Source organism: Ptychodera flava, chromosome 15 (genome assembly GCF_041260155.1).
Source record: "Ptychodera flava strain L36383 chromosome 15, AS_Pfla_20210202, whole genome shotgun sequence".
NCBI lineage: Eukaryota > Metazoa > Hemichordata > Enteropneusta > Ptychoderidae > Ptychodera > Ptychodera flava.
In genome coordinates this window covers 30,666,200-30,687,512 of record NC_091942.1, presented here as the reverse complement: position 1 = coordinate 30,687,512, position 21,313 = coordinate 30,666,200, and the positions used below count along the sequence as shown (strand labels likewise).

General features: G+C 39.9%; 1 protein-coding gene and 1 long non-coding RNA gene across 12 annotated transcripts in view; one reads left to right on the top strand and one right to left on the bottom strand.

The window, feature by feature from the left end:
• The window catches only part of LOC139151855 (trinucleotide repeat-containing gene 18 protein-like), a 75,120-nt gene that overhangs the window by 41,214 nt on the left and 12,593 nt on the right, over nucleotides 1–21,313 (top strand). For 8 of the 11 annotated variants that reach the window (XM_070724877.1, XM_070724875.1, XM_070724878.1 and 5 more), the window contains exons 4-17: nucleotides 8,265–8,423; nucleotides 9,574–10,563; nucleotides 11,383–12,624; nucleotides 12,822–13,142; nucleotides 13,496–13,712; nucleotides 14,169–14,248; nucleotides 14,807–15,133; nucleotides 15,967–17,619; nucleotides 18,025–18,195; nucleotides 18,577–18,736; nucleotides 19,186–19,302; nucleotides 19,802–19,955; nucleotides 20,203–20,449; nucleotides 21,161–21,301. In XM_070724877.1, coding sequence (XP_070580978.1) covers nucleotides 8,265–8,423; nucleotides 9,574–10,563; nucleotides 11,383–12,624; nucleotides 12,822–13,142; nucleotides 13,496–13,712; nucleotides 14,169–14,248; nucleotides 14,807–15,133; nucleotides 15,967–17,619; nucleotides 18,025–18,195; nucleotides 18,577–18,736; nucleotides 19,186–19,302; nucleotides 19,802–19,955; nucleotides 20,203–20,449; nucleotides 21,161–21,301 — 5,979 coding nt within the window. The remainder of the gene's footprint in view (nucleotides 1–8,264; nucleotides 8,424–9,573; nucleotides 10,564–11,382; nucleotides 12,625–12,821; nucleotides 13,143–13,495; nucleotides 13,713–14,168; nucleotides 14,249–14,806; nucleotides 15,134–15,966; nucleotides 17,620–18,024; nucleotides 18,196–18,576; nucleotides 18,737–19,185; nucleotides 19,303–19,801; nucleotides 19,956–20,202; nucleotides 20,450–21,160; nucleotides 21,302–21,313) is intronic. The other 3 variants (XM_070724883.1, XM_070724882.1, XM_070724879.1) reach the window with 3 other exon arrangements.
• LOC139151859 (uncharacterized) lies at nucleotides 186–8,434 on the bottom strand. Its single transcript, XR_011556501.1, has 2 exons — nucleotides 8,298–8,434; nucleotides 186–343 (listed from the first exon to the last, which is right to left on the bottom strand). It is a non-coding gene; the product is annotated as an uncharacterized lncRNA (long non-coding RNA).

Sequence of the window (21,313 nt, the reverse complement as noted above, 5' to 3'; positions counted from 1 at the left end):
ATGTTGCGTTACAAATGATAACGGATTGTCAAGCCACATATAAAATTTTGTCATCCTGTATCTTGAAGCTCACTACCTGAGTTTGGCCTTTCTTTAATCTTTTCTTTAGAAATTCTCTCTAAAACTGTTCCTTTTTAATGCCAATGGCGTTTTCAGTACATACTCAGGGAATAATGCTTCTGGTCTGAAAACAGCGCTTGCTTTTAGCTCCACTCTTGTTTATGACATCCTCGCACACAGTTAGAATGGGTTTGGTATTTCCATTGCCTGCCATCCAGCTTTATCATGACTCATGGCATAGCCCGCCGTTGTTCGCACAGCCCAGGCAGTCCTTCTTGTTCAGCTGTATTTTATTAGAATAAAGAATAACAATAAAATATTAATGGGAAACTGATAGGTTGTACAGTTGCTATAGAAATTGCCCCATTTTGAAAAAAAGTGCTGCGCTCTGCCCTTGTGGAGCGTAGCTGCCTTGAATGGATTCCCCGCGGAGCAGCTTTGGTCTTCACTGCAGACCATATCGTTTGTAGACTGGAACCTACTATGCAGCCAGTGCTAGTCACAAAAGGCCCCGGTCTTCAAAATATTCCAACCAGCCAGCACGTTGCAAATTAAACATCCCCATTGTTGTTTGTTCCGCGACTTTTGGCATTTCAAATGTCATCGTATTTGCATTCTTGTGAATCTTTAATTTGTTTTTAATGGTAAATATTATTTCTAAATGTAAGACTGGTGAAAGCAGAATACCAACTTTAATATTTTATAGTTTGGTTTTTGCTATGATAATAGTCTAGTCAGTATTGTATAGAAAAAAAAATTTAAAAGTTTGAGGACAATTGCTGTTATTTTTGATAATGCTGACTGCATATTTGTTCAACAAAGCAAGAATATTTTATCTTCTCCTACGAAAGTATGTGGAAATAGATTGTGTTATCCTACAAAAACAACACATTGCATATAACATTCAATTGTAATATATGAACAACACATTGCATATAACATTCAATTGTAATATGTGGCAAATTAATTCAAGTTTAGACTAAAATCCAGTTGTCAACCGCAACATAAAAGACATATGACTCTTTGCAAGTCGAACCCAGGTATTTCAACATGATCTTTTGGTGTAGATTGAGAAATTGCATTTTGAAAACTGAACAAAAAATAATGTAAAGCACATTATCAAAAGTTGCAGCCAGTTTAGCTGTCAGTGTTTTATACACAGAGCAAATGAATTCATGTCCTATTTGGGAAATATACACGTGACAGGAAAGCAAACAGCTGAGCCGTGAATAATAGAATTCGACAATTTCTGTCAGCCATGTTGTCAGTGCATCACAAGGTTTACATGAAGGCAGAAGAGGAAACACATTTTCCAAGGTTTTATTTTTTTTAACTGACTCTGGCTTCATTAAAATGCTGATTGGTTTTCATCTGGACTGCTTCAGCCCTGCTTGTATCCATAATTCCCAGATTAAATATAATGCATCGAATAATTTCAAGTCCGATGCTTCATTTAGCTGGGACTTGGGTTTTTCAAGTTGACAGGTGCCATGCAGGTGGTGTCTGGCTTCAGGGAGCATACCTGAGCCAGTTGTAAACACACCGGCCGTGAGTGTACAACTGCTCACTTCTAGCACACTCAACAGTCCTAGCAAGCACCTCAATATTTTTCTTGTTCCTTTTGAAAACAAAACTGACTCCTTTGAAGACTCCCAAATTTGAAGAAATACAGATTGCCCAGAAAATAAGAATCAACAATTAGCTGTTATTTGATTATTTTTGTTCTTGCTATTTAACTTCTTGTTTAATCATTGTTAGAGTACTGCTTGACACACAGAGTAACCCATGTTTTACGTCATTATTGGATAGTGGAAGGCTGGATTAATTGTGCATCATGTTGATTGGGGGTGACAATGCTGCTCCTTGAATTTTTCTTGCCGTTTATTATTCTGTCATCCTTCAAACATATTCATTTAGTTTTTAATAAGGGTTCCATTTCTAGTCATAGTTGAGGGAGAAATGAACATTTGTTGAGGTTTGCAATACATAGGGATAAATGCTCTTCATCGGTGAATATGTCTTTTGCAATAGAAAAGTATCGTATATTGAATCACTCGTCACATTTATTGTCACCATCATTCCATTTGTCATTAATCAGGGCCAAAATTGTTGTCCCCTAAAAGATGTACTATTACACCCACTTAATGTCAGGACTGGTAATTCTGCAGTAATCTGTAATGATGCCAAGCCGGTTGCCATGTAGGGTAAGTGAGAGATTATTGGAATAGAGACCCCTAAAAAAATCTTTCCAAAGATGCTGCTGTACACGGCTTTGGTTAGATGATGTCACGCCAAACACCAAATACCTGTTTAACTGATACATTAGTAAATGTACCATTGGTGATTCCTGTTATATTATGTTGAATCAGAAAAATTTTGTTTGCAACACAAACTAAATTTCCCATGGCCTAAAATACAGAACAAATGTTCAAAAATATATCTCGTGTAGGAAGACTTTGCTGTCAAATCAAGTGTGTACTTTATAAATTCAACAATGCACTTATAACCAGATATGAGTTTTGCATATGTCGTTTTTTACGATTTTTTTTTTTTTTATGGCAATGTAAAATATAGAAAATTCAGACATACTTATTGTCACAGAAACTGGAGTACCAAATCGACAAGTACCATTCTGGCATTGGTTGTGCATGTAGCAGTGCCAAATGCATAGTATGCATACCAGCTGCTGTGTTTCTGATGGTAAGCCTTAATACCCGAGTAAAAAACAGACATGTACCTGATTTGAATGAAGGATTTAGGCTCTATCATTCATTTATACAAAGAAGGGACTTCTATTTTTTTCACCCTGTGTGTGTGCATACCTGTCAGCTGCAATGGTACGGTCCACTTTGCGTGCGTGTTTACGCCGTTGCAACTCCTAGTGGCTGCTAATTTACGTCGCTAGCATTGACTCGTAAAGTCAATACGGACTTCTTTCTGAAACTCCTTCCCCCTTCCAAGACATAAAATACAGGAATTATTTGACACTTGTCAGATTGCTTGTTAGAAAGAAATAAGAAAGTGTTTAGCAGTATAGGCTTAGCCTGAGGTGACATTGGCACAGGTGCGTTGTGGTGGTTGTGAACATGAAAATTTATGTCAAATACCAAGAGGAAATGAACTGTTTGAGAAATGTTTGTTTCCATGGAAACGGCCGATAGTCGATCATAAATTCCATACTGCCAAGTCTCTTTTTAAAAATTAAAGATTTTTTCCGGTGACTTGGGTTATTTTGAACATATCGTAGCATGCGTGTGTGGGCAGATAGCAGTGTGCATTTTTGCAAGATTTCATGGCAACGGGCCAAGACCAGAATTATAAGTACCCCATTTGCATCAATAATTTCACCTCAGAAAGCCCTAAAACCGTATCAATGGATATCGACGGTATTTTCTCTAAGATATTTTATGCATGTCCATTTCAATACAACTGGCTCCAATCTACATGAAAACTAATATGAAAATGGATTCTTTCTCTGTTGCCACAGCAACAAACATATCAGGGTGTAAATTTTCCGCTGGCAATGTAATAACTAAATAGGAAATTAAATTAACATTAATAAAAGGGGTATTTGTCATAATTTCTATGTCTCTTGATCAATGGTTGAGTTTGGTTTCCCCAGGACAGCTGATTTTGTTGCCCGAGGTGCATTAACCGAGATGGACGTTTGAGTGAGCTATTTCATTGTTATCAGAACGTGACGAGAAAGTTGCAGTTATTAAGTATTGAATGTGAAACCTTGCTTTAGATTGTTTTTTAATGCACAAATTTTGAATTTGATGAGGGTGTGTTTGGATGGAACTTTATGATTGCCAAGTTTGTGGTGCATTTAAAAATGTTTCTGTGTGTGTGTGTGTGTGTAAGTGAACCGCTTGGCTGAAGGTGGTTGTACAGTGAGTGAAAACTTCATGTTACGCCTTGCAATGCAGGCATGTTTTGAGTTAAGAAGTAACCATGTGGCGTACTATGATGGTGTGACATGTTTTTGTGTGTGCATCAAATTGTTTTCTGCCGGAATGTCAACACACAGTTTGTAAATGTAACTGGTATCAGTTCTTTTTTCTATAGAGGGGAGGATGTAGCGTGCACACTGCTTGTTGCATATTTGATGGATCTGAAAATTAATCTGATAGAAGTAATGTTTGAAATTTGTCAAAACTACAATCAGAAAATGACAAATGCTCTTTCTTGCCTGATTGTTGCTTTTGTTTTATTTATTCATTCATTCAATTCTTGACTAATGCTGGCATTTAATGCCATGGAAAAACTGCACTAAATAAAACATTTTGCCGTACGTTTATGCAATATTTGGTCAAGGTTTTAGAACACATCTATCTGGGCATTGCTTCGGATCTTCATAACGTTTTTGTAGTAACTCTCACATAGTTGCTATAGGTATAACAGAAAAATCCAAGTAAATAAAAAGGTTTTTGTACTCTGATAACGTTTTCTTACTTCACTAGCGTTAACAAAAAACACTGTCATGCATACAGAAAATTACAGTTTCTACTTTTTTGCATATGAATATTTCATATTTTATCCACAAAGTCATACATAATTGCGCTGTAGGCTAATATAGTACATCCAGGCATTTATGCTTCGATGGAATTCATTGATGTTTAACAAAAATTATACTTTTTACAGCAGTATTTTTAATGGGCAAGTCCTCAATTACAACGACCAAATACCAATTATTTGGTCATGTTTATGAATCTGTAAACAGGAGGGATTTCAGTTTATTTCCATGAAATCAACAGCGTTCAGTCATACAGTAGTTTTGGAAAAAAGAATTGATCATGGAAGGCAGAAATATATTTCCATGGCAACAACTTAAACTTAGGCAATCTGATCAATCACTTTAATGGCAAGAGCATCTGTTTTTGTTGATTTTTGTCGATTTTGAAGATTTTATGTGAGTTATTGACAAACTCAGTTAAAATTAAATGCCAGTTTAGCATGGTATAACAAAAATCACTCTTGCCATTTTCATCTTGGATGTGGATTTCTCGAGTGAAAATGTACACTTTCAGCTCTATGGAAGATTAATTCTTGGGACCCAATGTTGACTGATAGAGAATTGCCCAATAAAGCAATGGGGTTGTCCTGACATTTGGTGACTATAGGGTCATCTTGAAATTTGGTGACAAGAGTTAATTTTGCTGTATGAAATCTTCCACCACTTTGTGACGTTATTCACAAAACATGAGTAAAACCATTAAGAAATCTAATACATTAATAATTCCTGACTACATGTTATGTAGGTTGCTGAATTTTAGTATGCCAATAGGTTAAAAGTGCTAGTTTGATCAAAGTAAGCAGATTTGTAGATGTCTGTGTGGACCATAGAGCTCCAGCATCTATGATTTTTTAAGCCATGAGTCTTACAAAACACAATATGAAAGTCGTAAATCTTGAAGTTTTCGTTGTAATTGGAAGTCTTGTCGTCAAAAATTATCATTTTCCATCTGTAGAGAAAAGAATTTGAAGATTATCCTTTGCCGGATAAAAGTCCAAATCTGGGAAGGGATTTTGGGAAAGCTAGGGGAATAGAGAGGAAGGATGAGGGAAAAGCCTGGACTTAGAGAGTGATGGAATTGTCTGGGTTTTCCCTGAAATCAGGAAAATGCTGTCGGTATTTACGGACCACATAATGGTTCCCCTGGTGGCATATTGCCAAAATCCGTGTCTACACCACAAAATCTCTACACGTTCCCTGTTAGCAATGAGAATGTACTGGTAACTAATGCGAAACTGAAATGCTGTTTGAGGTTTTTGTCGTTATTTTTCAAAAGAAAAATCCAAATCTACAAAGACTGCATAAGGGATTTCAATACATCAAGCTCATTCAAAAAGAGATACTGTCATTTGGGCTTTAGCAGATTTTAAATGTAATTCATTCAGTGGCATTTTGATCAAAGCTTAATCGGCCTAACTGTAAATTTTTCTCACCTTCAAAAAAAATTGTATGTGCACCATTTTTCAACGATTGAAAACAGAACTTCCAATTAGGTATTAGCATATGTCAGGGTCGACTTTGTTTAAATGATAGACTGATCTGACACAAATGGATATAAATTATAGATCAAAGTATCTACAATGCAAAAATAAAACTAATGGGATTAAGTGTGTTTCTATTGATAATGACCATGTAGCTGTCAATCAACATAATACATGTAAATATGCATTGTAGCTATTTATTGTAGGGTGTTGAACTTCATCTGTATATGACAGTCTTGAAAACAAGTGTACTATCCTCCCACTGTATCCTTGGTAGGTTGCACCATGGGACCATCAACTTTGTAATTATTGCGTTGTTTTTCTCGAGTATGAAGAGGATTATATTTTTCTGTAGATTTGTATTATGTGATGGTAGGTTCAATTTGAGGTGGCTGCGTGTGGCCTGTTTGGGCGCGGTTTTTACATTGTTACCTTAATGCTTTGTAATCTGACAATTCACAAGGGATTGCAACAGCAGTAACATCTGATGATCGGGAAAACTGTCGCCCGCATCAGCATAAATTAATCATCATCATTAGCAAGGGCACTGAACTATCACAGTCATGCAGAGCGGCGGCAAAAGTCCCCTGCCATCTCATCGGTGTAACTGCCCTCAAAGAATATTTCTTCTACTGACCTTTAATAGTACATGTGTGTTTGGTTCTGGAGAACTGCTCGCAATATGCAAATTCTACAGGTGTTAATCTGACAAAATTATCATGGTGACAAAGATGAAACAGGTGTTAGGGCAAGATATCCTGAGACTTTACACATGCAGTATTAAATAACATAACTGTTAGCTTGTAAGTTTTCAACTGTCTTAGGCGCAAAGTGGAGGTATTACCTGTACCAACAATTGCCGTGACTTGGATTTTGCAAGTTGTACTATCTGGCAATAGTCTATGAAATCTTTTATAGAAATACCTGATCTTTTCAGTTTAATTTTGTTTAGAATTCACGTTATTTAAAAGAGCTAGATATGAGTTTGTTAACTATAAACGAACGATTTTATTGTGATTATCCTGTATTATTTGCCCAAGTTATTTCCGACCCCACTGCAACTGTCACTAAGATCACTTCTAGTAGTAGTAGTACACAGTATCTGTTCGTGTTGCTGTGAGTACTGCTGCTACCTAGATCTCTCCTAAGTACTACCATTGCTATTACCACTCCCCCAAATAATATATTCCTACTTTCATCACTACATGTACTTTAATTACTATTCAGTATTGCTAGGAAGTGTGTTCTCTGCCACGCCTCTGCACTACTGCTACCAATAAAACCCCATCACCAATTTAATCACTGCTACCACTACTGCAGCTACACCATAATTGATAACACCACTGATGGCAGTAATGCCAGTGTGTTGTCACATCGTAGTCTAAACATTTGACAAATCACATCCAAGGACCCACACAGCTGTTATTAACTGAAATGCAACTGTTGCAGGGAATTATTAATGATTTAGAGTTTGAGGTCAAAAGGTACAAACAATATAAAACTGCACAGTGGCCTTTTTCCCCCTGCCCCTCCAATTACCCTGACCTTTCCCTGCCCCTCCAATTACCCTGACCTTTCCCTGCCCCTCCAATTACCCTGACCTTTACCTGCCCCTCCAATTACTCTGACCTTTCCCCCATCCACGACACATCAACAGATAAACCCCTACTGAAAATCTCACGACATCCTCCACTAAGAGACACATAGTGTTGTTGTATACCTGTATCTACACTTCTGCTTCCATAACTCTGTCACCCCCATAGTGCAGTTTGGTTCAGACCGTGAGTTTCTAAGCTTTTTAACTTTACATGCCTTAATAGACTGGGCAATGAAAGAGATAGCCCACCCCTGTTTTCCTATTTACAGTTCCAGCAGCCTCAATTGCAGAACAATGGGATTATACCACTAAGTAGTGCAGTAAAGGGGTCAAGTGTGTAAGAGGAAAAACAGTCGCCTGTCGAGACAATCAGACTGCACTGGCTTTTTAGACTTCTGTCGTAAAGTCATCAATCCTGTCACCAAAGGGATATACGTGTAACTAACAGTCGTTGAAATTTTTGGGTAGTCAATCGAATATTTTTCTCCAGCACAAGCAAACACTTGGCTTCTTGACAATATCTGCTCAAGTGTGGATTGTGATGTTCCGCCAGCATTAGCTCAAACATGGGCTTGTTGTCACACAGTCTCTTCAATTTGTGTCTTTGTAGGTTACCCGAGATACAATTCAACTGTTTACTCACCGTTTCTCAGTCCGATGGTCTCAGCGGCGGCAGAAGCTGGGTCAATGTTCTCACAGACTGCTGGCGTGCTCAACCGACCTTCCCAGCCATATGGTGCATATCATAAACTATATGAATCACAAAAAGGTAACAAATGCATTTCTGTGTTTACAGCACTTTTGCTTTCTAGAGGAGTATCTCTGCTCTGACGTGATCACAAAATATTAGGAAAAGATGGTACTTCCTGTCACTGTAAAATAATGAAACATCGTAAACAAATTTGAGAAGATTAAAAAGATGATGTCAATGTCATATTACTTACACATCTATCACGCAAACAGTCCACAAAGTACTATACAATGACTATAAGTAGACAAGCTCAGCTGTGCCAACACCACCGAGGTCAAAGGTCACATCCTTGTCTGGATACCGCCAAAAGGATGTCAATGACTTCAGCCCGATGTCTGTGTATTGTTTTCACTCTATTTTTGTTTCTAATCGTGCCCAGATACAATGGTGGTCTGTTTCCGTTCCCTAGAATACTAGATAATACATCACTTTGATTTGTTGCTGTTTACACAACATTTCATGCAGACCAATGGTTGTGAATTAAAAGAGGAAGTCTCTTCCCCTACCCCACAGCGGCAACAAAACAAAACCTCATCAATAAAATTTGCTGACTCAGACCAATAAAAATTACTGAATTTCAAAAATAATGAATTTTAGTGTCACAGATTATTGTTGTCATCCAGTGAAACCATTCAGAATTTCCATGAGAACTGGCAGAAGTATTTTAAAATGAAACCTAGAGACAAGTGTTTTCAAAAAGGAACACTAGGGTAAATAAGGCAAAAAGTAATGAGTTTTTCAAAGTGCGTATAAACATGGCCTCCTCAGGTCAAAATACTGTGAGTCGTAATGTTGTATGAAAGTTTCCTGTGTACTGTTTGTTTGTCCCTCTATCAAAATGAATATCTGGAAAATTCTAAAGTTGTGTTGTTTGTCTTGAACCCACTTCAAAAAAAACCGAAAGTTAATTTTATTTTTTGTATAAATGAACGTCATGGTGAAAGAGTTTAGTTGGTTTAGTCAGGGTATTACAATCTTCTTCTGCCAAAACAAAAACAATGAATCGACGTCACACACCAGGTTGAGATTTGTTTGCCGGTAGACCCCCCTGTCTGTCTCTGCAATATTCAGATCCATGCAAGCCTGACTGAATGACAGGAAGAGTACCTGTGAAGTGGCATGATTAATTGCCTCTCTCTGGTTTCCTTTCTTTCTTTCTTTCTGACAGTGGAAAGTCACTATCAGTTGCCGATGGTAACAGCATCCCATGGGACCATTGTCAGTTTACCGAGCTCCATGACAACCCAGTCAACATTGTCTTCTCACAAAGATAGCAGCAACACAAGGTCAGCATCTCAGCCATCGCCGGCGGCAACCAAAACCAATAAAGAATCAAGAGAGAGGGACTGCAATAAGACAAATGTTAATGGCAAAGATAGGACTAGTTCAAAAACCGCTGAAAGTTCACAGAAACAAGAACAGAAACGTAATGACAGCGGAAACAGTAACAAACCTGAAAGGAAAGTTGACAAAAAATCGCCGAATGAAGCAGGCCCTCTTCCGAGGAATTTTGACACAAGGACTATAACTTCGACAACAGTCACAACCTCTGTCACCATGACGACATCAGTGTCAACGTCGTCATCATCATCGACAGGAGTTTCAATGTCAACCAGCTCAGCAAAGGTGAACAGTGCACCCAAAGACAGGAAAGCGGCTGAACCCTTGCCCCCACCTCCACCACTGGCGCCCCCACCATTTTCTATGAACAGCAATACAAATGCCACCCCGAAAGTTTCAAAGAAAAGGGAACTGAACGGGACAGAAAAGAAACGGAAATCAAAGAAAAAACATGATGTGCCCAACAGTGCTATTTCTACCATAAACGTATCACAAGCAATATCTGCTGTTGCGATGGGTTCCAATTCAATTAGTGTAACTCCAAGTACAACAGCAAGGACTACAAGTGCAATACTGCCCCCACCAACTGTGACAATGGAAAATGCGGCGGCGTCAAGTAGCGTTTCCAAGACACAAACATCGACCTCTGTTGCTACTTCGGGCATTGATAGTGGTGGTGCCATCACCATGACAGGACAGTCTGCCGCTATTGGTTCAAGCAGCGGCATTTCATCGATAGCCAATCAGAGCACTCCGTCGGCTAGTCATACTGTTGTACAAGTATCAACACCAGCATCTCTTACCATAACATCTCAAGGTGGGTACATCTTTACAACATAAGAGACCAAATGACCATAAAGGGAATTTTGAGTTTAGTTCCAACTCCCTTTGTACAATTATTAATATTTAAAAGGACAAAGTTGGCCATTTTTCATTATTTTTGATTCATACGAGATACTACTTATATTGTTCGACATGTTGAAAGATAATGAATGAATGGGTGACCATGCATATGTATTAGACCCTGGTTTTAGACACGATAAACGAAACCATTGTGAAAATGAATTAATGGTCTTGAGCATTTATGACCATTTAATATAGAAAATTTATCATACCATGTGGTTCCTAAACTTTCACAATTCATTCTTTATAATGTATCTCACTAAGCATATATTATTTGTTGTTCAGCAGTTGTATGTTTACCAAATTTTTTATTTTTTCTCAAAAATACACTTTCATTCACTTGATCGGGTTAAAGAAAATAATTAAGGCTTCAGAAGAATTAAATTTGTCTCTCATTATGAGTCAAACATCATGTTTTACAAGCCAAGTTCCCCTTCAAATTTCTGATAAAATGAGTAATTCAGGATTTGAAACTATAAATTTTTGTCTCTTTTATTCTTATCACAACATTATATAGACGTTCAGTCCAATGCTGAAAACCGGTAATTGTTTGAAAGTTCTGTGCAAAAATATGAAATGCCAGAAGGGGGCAGTAATAAGTTGCCAATGTACGATGTTGAAAGTCCTTTAGCTTTATAAAACAGTAACCCAACGTACTGCATATTAACAATTGGCTTAAACCATATTGGTAATATGTAAATAACATGGAGTGTGTGTCTACTATGTTCTATAGGACGTGCCATTCTATCAACGGGGGGAAAAGCCATTGCAACTGGTGGAGGATCAGGTTATTCAGCATACCAGTATCCTGGCTACTTCTCCCATTCACACAACGGACATGAACGAGAGAAAGATGGGCATAAGGTCCATGCCACCACGTACATGCCGGAAGTCGGAACAGTTGCCGGTGACTTGACGGTGTCGAGTATAACGCAAACATCAGCAAAAACTCAGGATAATGAGAAATCTCCTCCCACGTCAGAAACCTCATCTAATTCCTCCTCGTCAAAGGAGGATAAAGGCCACGAGACCACAGGGGATGCAACCACTTCTATACCATCAGCAGTTGTGAAAGGAACAACTATTGAAAACACAATTGGAAAGATTGTGGAAACTTCACTTACTACTCCACCGTATTTACCTCCCAGTAACCATAGCAATCAGAAACAAACAAAGAGCTCTGAACCAGCCAAGACTGGGAACAGCTCAAGTTCAAAGTCATTGAAAAGTGAGAAGCATGAACGCTCAAAGAAGAGTGCTAAGGGAACAAGTGATTACGGCAAACAGAGTAAATCAGATGGAGTTGTGAAGTTGGACATTCCGGCCAGTATGAGGTCCGGTGATCGGATGTTGGAATATAGAGATACAAGAGCTGATAGCCACCATGGTAGACCCTCACCGGGCAGTGCACAGACCGTGTCACATGCCCCACAACATAACTCAAGTCCCAAAGACAGCACTGTACACTATGATGTGAACCAAAATCGTGACGTCGTCCACAAGGAGGTTGTCAAAATCCACGACAGCTCGCAGTTTCGCGACATCATTCATGACCACAGCCACCAAGGAAGGAATGTCACACTTGTCGACCACACGACAACCCCACCGGCCAGTCAGAGCAGAGACAAAGTAACGCCCAATCCCATGGGAGGGCAGGTTGACCCGGAAAGCCAGCGCCAATTCATGGAGTGGAACCATCAAATGATGACATCACAAATGGCCGCCCAGTACGGCTATTGCTATGACTTCCCACCGGCGGCTAGATTCACAGAGGGTGAGCCCCACAAAATGGACAAGAGACCACACTCCAGGAATCAAAGTAAGGACGCTCTTAAAGAGGGCGGTGGTGGTGGTAGTGGTGGTAGTTGTAGAAACGGACAAAACTTAGCGGTCACTGAGGATAGGTTGCATCATAATACCAAGCGCGAGGGATCCAGTCCCTCATCAGCAAAAGCGAGAAGCACTCCACAAATCGGTGAGTTAACTGAAGTCCAATGATAATTACATCAAGAATACAACATCAAATTGTTAAAGCAAACAACTGTCAGGCTTCTCATGAGCTGCTCAATATCTGAAAGAACAGTAATTTTAGCAGTTGTTTATAATAAATTTTCATTTCGGGTTTATAAGAGAGTATTGTTGTGACGAATTCGCTATCTTCTCTTTTGCCAGGTGCAGATAATTATATTCTTGCCTATCCCGGTAGCAAGGCTGGAGATGGACGTTATCCACCAGTGGGTATCGCTGTGGCACAGCAGAGGCAAGAGAAAGAAGGGGAGCCCACTTCCCAGGGTCAGCAACAGCAACAACAACAGACCCCTTCACCAGTGGTAGCTCAAGTGCCTCCACCGCCACAGTTACTGCCACCCTCACAGGGACCGTCGCAGCCAGCTACGCATGTACAAAAGCAGGAGCCATCGCCAGCCACCGTGGCTTCTGCTACTTCACAGCAGCAGTACCAGAGTAAAGTTGCCAGCATGGGTTCTAGTAAAGGTAAACATGCAAAATAGATATTGAGAGATGTGAGTGATACTCTCCAAGATGTGAAAAGAACTCCCTCCTGTTGTAATTCTGGGAATATTTATGAAGTTTGGATCAAGAAATTTTTTTTCCCCAAAATGTAAAGAAATTTGACATTTAATATCTATGTGATGTTTTATTTCTTTGCTGTAATGAATGCCTCTGCTTGAATATAGCCAGTTTGTTTAAACGCCATATCAACAGCAAATACTACAGGCTGCAGTTTGATGAAATTTGTCAGTGGCATGTACCAACATCATCAGTTGTTTAGAAATGTGTGCTGTGAGAGACATTTAACATGCCACTCTGTGATGTCTTCAATACAGCTGTGCAAGATAATCCAGCAACATCATCATCACTGTCATCATCGTCATCTTCGCAAACATCTGCCTCGCATTCACGGCCAACTTCCAACCGGCCTTTGGACAGCTCCGATGATTCTGACAAAGAGAGAGAAGAGACACGGAGTCAGTTGGAACGCTCTCAAATACATCTACTGCCCCCACACCTTGGCCTTGACAAAGAAAGAGAACAGTTTCTCAGGTAAATAGACATGTCATGTTATCTAGTTAGTCTTTAACCCTTTCACCACCATGGTTTAGCCTAGATCCATTGTTATCAATAGTGAATGTGGACCTGTTTACAGGGAATTGGGGTGAACAGGTTAAAGTGAATATTTGTGTTTGTTGTTATAGGTTCCCCATGACCTTTAACCTATGACCCTTTTAACATAAGCTCAACTGATAAGCTACAGTAGTAATATGTACAGTTCCTTTGTACTTTGACAGGGATTTTGAAATATTCTGAATTTTTCGCCAATTGTTCTGTCGTAGTGTGACTTGCAAATCAGAAATAGCTAATCAAATTTATACAGACAGACTTTTCACATCGAGAGCAAATCTATGAGAAACATGAAAAGTCTGTATAGCTTTAAGTGAGGTAGAGATTTACTGTTTGTGAAATTTTGATGTGAATGTTGGTGTATTCTTCCTTTGTCAGTAGGGAGCAGAGAGATCTGTTTATGAAGCCGTCAGCAAGTCACATGTTGGGTGAACTGAGTTCGAATCTTATCGTGACAGGTGAGTTGTATGAACGCAGGTATCAGAACAATTCACCCTGGTATCACTGTGATCTTACAGTAATATGGCAGAGAATTTTTACTGTAACATTTGCAAGTGTCTTTATGTCAACTAGTCCTCAGAACTCTGTGGGATTATGTTTGTTCTCTCTAATAATCAGTGATGGAGATACTAATAGCTTTTTACCAGTCAAAATGCCCTGGTAAACTGCCATAGTGTGTCAAGAAACTTCATGGAAAGATGCGCATTAATGTGCAAAGAGTATTTGTCTTCACCCACTATTTGTTTGTGTTGCCTGCATGTAGAAAAACATTTTTACATTACTGTAATTGGCAAGAAGGGTTGATTGATGATTGTGTTATGTTCAGTGGAATGTATAAAATATTATACCGGTATACACACAAACACACACACACACACACACATATATATATATATATATATATATATAGAGAGAGAGAGAGAGAGAGAGAGAGAGAGAGAGAGAGAGACTCTGAAATATTACAGAGAACAATCTCTGTTGTAAAATCTAAGCTTTAATGATCTTGTTTTCTCCAGGAGGTGGTAGTTTACCACCAGGCGTACACCAATGGGATGGCAGTGAAGCCGCCGCAGCTGCCGCAGCGCAACAAGCACAGTTGGCTGCAGCAACACACTGGCTACCCAGAACTGCCACTGCTGGGGGTGCTCCTCTCTGGTTAGGTCATTCACCCTACGGGTTGCCGCCGACAACAGGTCACCCAGCACTGCATCATGGGAATATGGAGACGCAGTCTGGACCCCATGGGCATGTTCCTCTGTCTCATCCCACAGGACTGCAGTTGGCCCGAGATCCTGCCACTGGTCAGCTTGTGTTGATTCCGTCAGACACTGTCCATAATCTAGGTAAGAATGTTTTATGAAGTCAGAAATGGAATTTAAGACTTTGCACACATGAGATCTTCTCATGTCCCTCTTGTTCATTACGGGACTCTCAATTGTTTTCAAATTGGTGTCAAATTATCAATGAAAAGAGGCCAGATAGGGGAGGGAAGGGAGTTCACATAAGGTATATTGCTCTTTATGGGTGAGAAAAATTTTGGTTGAAGAGTAGCCAGCCAAATTTTGTGAGTGGTTGATTTGTTCATTGTCTTGCTAAATATGAAGACGATGTTGTTCATTTGGTGTTAGGTTTGTAAAGGAGAAATTTAGTCATTTACCACCTGCTCATACCCCCCACTGAATAAACTGAATCAAGTTTCATGTCGGATGACACTCAGAATATCATTACTAGGAATAACCGTTCATGTGAAAGCTGACAGGACATATCTGTATGGTGTAATAGATGCTGTATCAATCAATTATCCTGTCAAGTATGATGCAATGATGTATTCTGGTCACAGCATATCTATTACTACAATGCACCAGTGTGACTTTCTGATTGAAGAGGCTGGGCTGTGTTGTGGCAGCATGTGTCACACCGTGATGGTATTCAGATAGACCTAACCAGTGACACGAATCAGAAATAGGATAATGTGTTTAGTTTGCTGTTGTATTTTCCACAAATATTAACAAGCTATGCAATGTTGTAAAATAAATGTTGCTGATACAGTGTGTATGTGCCTTAAAACTTGTGGAAAATAAGGTGTATCTACAGCACCATTTTTTTCAGAATGTGAATGTATATCTACAGCACTATTTTGTCAGAATTGAAACCTTTCATGCCTTTGTCATTTCAGAAGTCCTAGACAGAGCTACACCTATCTGGCCGTACACCAGCCCAAGTCCTCATCTGCCATCTCATGGGCACCAACTGCAGCAGATCATGTTGAACCAGCACCAGATGCAGCAACACCAGCAGCTGCTGCAGCGTCATGAACAGCAGCGCAGCATGGACTACATCTGGCAGCAGCACCACGCCATCATGAACTTCTACAAGCAGCAGGCACAGAAGTATCAGGAGGAACAACAGCAGAAACAGCAACAACAACAACAGCATCAGCAGCAGCAGCAGCAGGCTCGGGAGGCTGAAGAGAGACAGCAGCGGGAAAGCCAGACAACTGCAGCCACAGCAGCCACTGCGGCAGTGGCTGCCACGGCAACAGGGATAGCTCCAACGACTGAGAGTCCATCAGGTGATGACTCTGAGAAACAATCGGACAAAAGTAAAATTGTTGAAGAAGAGAAACAGAAAAGTGAGGAGAAGTTGAATGAGAAACCACAAACTCAGCATCCTTTCATCCCAGCTATTCCAATCACTCCAGGCCAGCCACCCTTTCCCCAATACATGTACCCACCTACCGCACCACTTCAGTACTTTTACGAAGCCGGGCATATGTTTCCGGTGCCTGCGACAACAATAACTGCCACCATGGCAACACAAGCCATGAGCACTTCCAGACCAGGCAGTGTGTCGGCATTAACGTCCACCTCCACAGCAACGGTCACCATGACAACAACTTCATCATTGTCATCGTCGTCGTCATCATCATCGTCAAAAGCTGAAACTTGCTTGCGTAGCACCAGTGTGCAGACGGTGACCCCACCTGCTGAGGCCCAGATAAGCTCAGATGCATGCACTCAGGAGAAAGACAGTGAAAATGCAATAAATGAGACAGACTCAACAATGTCAAATGAAGGAATGGTAGACAAGGCAATTCAAAGGTGTGACTCACCCATAGATGTTGTCAACACCATCACTCCATCGCCGTCTAAACCCACGGCGATGCGGCCATCAAGTCAGTGTGTTGGAACTGTACCTGTTAAACTGGAAACAGTTGGGAAACCGGAATGCCTTGGAAAAAGTGCGGAAGAGGATTATGAGAATGAAACGGCAGCCTCACCAGCTGCTTCTCTTGAAACAACCGAGCACAACCAGATTGTCAAATTCCATCCGTCGAATCAGATCACGGAGGCTGATCAGCCTATCAGCAAGTTTCCATCTTTCCCTCCAGGTGAACTTCCAGAACAAACCGCCTCAGAGAATGCAGAGGCTGAACATCTGCCCTCAGAGGAGCCAGTCACAGTGGTGCACACTGGGAAAAAAGTAGAAGATCTGTCAGCCTATGCCAGCAGCCTGATTGCTCTGAAGAAAGAGGAGTTAAAGGAACTCAATTTGAATCAAAACTCAGTGCAAGAAAGGACTGCCAACTTTAACGAGACAACAAACGAATTTGTAAGTGACAGAGAAAACAAGATGGCTCTTGTTCCGAAGATGGATCTGAATGTCGAGACACTGGACCAATTGAAAAAAGAGCAGTTTGTGTCTAATGTCATTGCCACGACACAGAGCGTGATTTCCAGAACGCAAGCCATAGACCCAGAGCAGTGGGAAGCGATTGAGGGAATAGCACTGCTCAGTGAAGCTGCAATACAGAGAAGTTTACAAACTGGTAAGCTAAAAGAACAACAAATCATCAAAGACTAAATATTAGTTGACCCTTTTGTTTCTGTCAGCTCATAGAAAATGTAATTTTCGGATTAACATCTGTAGAGGCAGGTTAAACAGAGTGATTGATTAATTTCACCAAAATTAGGTATTTTGATGATAATAAGCCAGTTGGGTTCAAGCTTCTAGAAGTAGAGCTGTCCAACTCAATAAAATGATATTAAAATTTTATTGTTGTCGATAATTTAAGAGCCATTTTACTTTGCCTGTACAAAAGAGGATGAGTATCTCCTCAAAACATCCATTATGACATTCTAATAAAAAGAACTCATAATTTCCAATAAAAGTAGGCAAATAGCTCCCAGAATCCTCCGTTCATTTTACGAACCTCTGACCTGTTGTCTTGCAGAGAACAAAATTGAGATGAAGTCAGGAAGTGATCTGGTGGATGGTGGTCACCATGGCAACACGGATTTGAATGCCAATCACTATCACTGTAACAAGCAAGAAGTGAGGTCAAGTACGTCAGAGTATGTCTTCAAGAGTAAAGTGTCATTTACAATTAAGAAAGAATCAACAGGTGAGTGTCAACCTATGTCAAAGTTTTTCTCTTCAAATATTTTCATGATAGCATTATTTTTATATATCGTTTTCTTTTGTTACATTCATTTCCACTTCACTTTCAATTATCTTTTGCACATTAATAGAGCTCATTAAAAATTAAAAGGTATATATATATATATATCAGTAGAATTCCTGTTCGGACAGTGTAAGATTACTACTGGAACATATCTGTGGCTGTTTCTTCATATAGTTTTGCAAAGTTGATGTGAAGTTGTTAACCTTCCATTCAATTTGTAGTTCTAAAGAGTGAAAGAGAAAGTTGTAATTGTGAGGCAAACTTTAAATATGAAGGTCCTTTTTGCTGCTGTTGTGTTGATAGACATGTCACCCTTTGCAGGGAAAGGATCTTGGGGTGGTTTTAAGTTCCCCCCGGGGATGGATGCTGGTGGCATGGATGCCAGCGAGTTGGAAATGAGAATGAAATTGGCGGAACTGCAGAGGAAGTACAAGGAGAAACAGAAAGAATTGGCAAGGCTTCAAAGGAAGAAGGACAAAGAGTGAGTTAAAAAAAATAGAAAAAAATTCTTTTCTAGGTCGTCTTTGTGGATTCCTCGAGGAGTTGTATCACATCATGTACTTCTGACCCTCCACTCTTCTGCGATGTCTTCTGTCAGCCTTTCGTATCTTTTATTTTCTTCTCGAGTTTGGCTGAATCCAAATGATTATAGAAACAGCACAGATGGTTAAAAACTAAGAATAGGTTATTTGCTTCAGGAAACACGATGGCAAGTGTGTTTGTTGGACATGTAGTCAAGAGAAAGCTAACCCTGTGGCAAATGACTTGACTGTCTAGTGTCTCAGAAAAGATGAATCAACTTGAGTTGTGACCAAGAATATTTTTGTCAGGCAAGTTCAGGAATTATTCTGAAAAACTATCGTTGAAAAGAGGGGATAATAACTTGAACGTGTGCAAATTATCAGTCTTTGTCCACTTTTTGATTTCCAGTCACAAAAGCGATGATAAGAACAGCAGTCCAGTGAAGAGAGGACCCGGTCGTCCCAGGAAGAAGAAATTCACTCCAAGTAGTCTGAAATCTCCAGGAAAGGGAAAACATGAAGACAGGTATGTGAAATGGCATCACAGATTTTGTCATTCAAAATTCATGGAGTGGCACTCGAGGGTTAAGCCACTCCGAGTGATACACTAGACTTTTCATGTGAATGCTTTTAGTGGCCAGGCACTTTAAGTTGCACATCTGTAGTTAGTCTACTTGATTATCCGAAAATTAAAAGTGCACTCAGCGAAATTTTCCTACCTTCTCAGTCCACATTCAGTACGGCTGCAAAATATAGTACAGCCTTTTAACCCTTTCACCCCCAGTTCCCTGTATACAGGGTTCAACTTTACCATAGAAAACAATGGATTTGGGACAAACCATGGTGGTGAAAGGGTTAAACTCAGACTGAGAATTTTATATTGTATTGTTCCATCATTGTAAGGTGCTCAGATGTGCAGCAGTTTGAGGGGACTAGAATCTCTCCCCTTCTCTCAAGCGTTGTTTGAAAACCCCTTCCCCTCCCTAAATCTCAATTTGATCATCGAGCTTGCGTATTTCTTTCAGTACAAATGGCAAGTTTGTTCAGAGCCTGTCCATCGAATCCACGTCTTCCTCGGATGAACCTCCAAAGAAGAAGAAGAAACTCTCCAAGGACAAAGATAAGAAATCAAATAAAGACACTTCGGGCAAGACATCCAAGACAGATAATGCTGAAAAGGTACCTTTGAATTTTTCATCCCGAACTCCGACATGCATGTTCATTCTTGTTCCAGTGGATTAGTCAGGAAGAGTGTATACCCTATAGGAACATTAATATGCATGCAAGGAAGAAAGCATTTAATGTATGATATGTTCTAAAGGTAGTTAACATTTCATCCAATCAGATACAGGATAACATTCAGACCTGTGATAATATTTGAAAATGTGTGACACGTTTTCTCATTGGTTGTGTGATGCTTTTCCAGCCAAAGAAGAAGAAGTCTAAGAGCAGCGGTGGAAAACCCGGAAAAATTGTCGCGGCAGGGAGCGTGCCGGAGGGAACGGCCAAGATTAAGGTGAAGAAAAGTTCAACATCGCCTGGCAAGAGTAAGAAGAACGGCTCCAAAAATTCCTCCTCCTCGTCTGATTTGTCATCGTCAACAGATTCTTTAGTGAAATCTCCCAAGACAAAGAAAATTAAAGTTGTCTCAGCCGATGGTACGCCGGTTAAAGGTAAGATTCGATGCATAGCTAGTTTTCAAATTGGGAGGGGTAGCGACTTTTTCTGATCATCTTCTGTGTAAAAGTAAGCTGATTCTATTGTAGTACATATTTGACGTGTAGAAGAGATGGTTGGACAGGGTAGGGAAGACCCGTACATAATTGGAAAGCATACAAGCCAAATTAACACTGATGAGTGAACACGCTTAATTTTGTAGACGACTACTCCACTCAGGCTATGTTTCCACTTGGGAATCTGTCTTAATTCTCATCAAAATTGAATTGCGGAGTCACTTTGTAAACATTATGCTTGTCGCTATTCCACTCTCATGTATTAAAAAGTCTGTATTTTATTTGCTTCAATTCTACTCCACCATCCCAGATGGGACAATCATCGCCAACCCCAATTGAAATCATTGTGACCAGTCCTCATCAATTTTTAATTTCAGAAATTAGAATTATGTTCTGGCTAAATTATGGCCTCCTTTGTCATAATGATAGCATCCCAGGAGTGTTGCCGTGGAGCTCCAGAGGATTTGCATTTCAATCCACAAGAGTCGGGTAATCTAACACAAAATGGTTGCAATCTCCGGCTTGTAATTATCGCAGACAACAATTGTCGTGTGTCATGGTGGCTGATCACTCACAAATAACTCATCAGAAAAAAGCCAGACTGAAGGAGTAGGTGCAGAGTCTTGATGCATGCTCTCCAATTAATTTCAGTTCCCAAAGAAAAGAAGAAAGAGTCTGTTAAGGGTGAACCAGGAAGTAAAAGCAAAAGTAAAGAGGACAAAAATGGGAAACCCAAAGCACGAGGGCGCCCTAAGTCACTGACATGCTCCCCACCAGACTTGGATGAACTGGAGTGAGTGATCA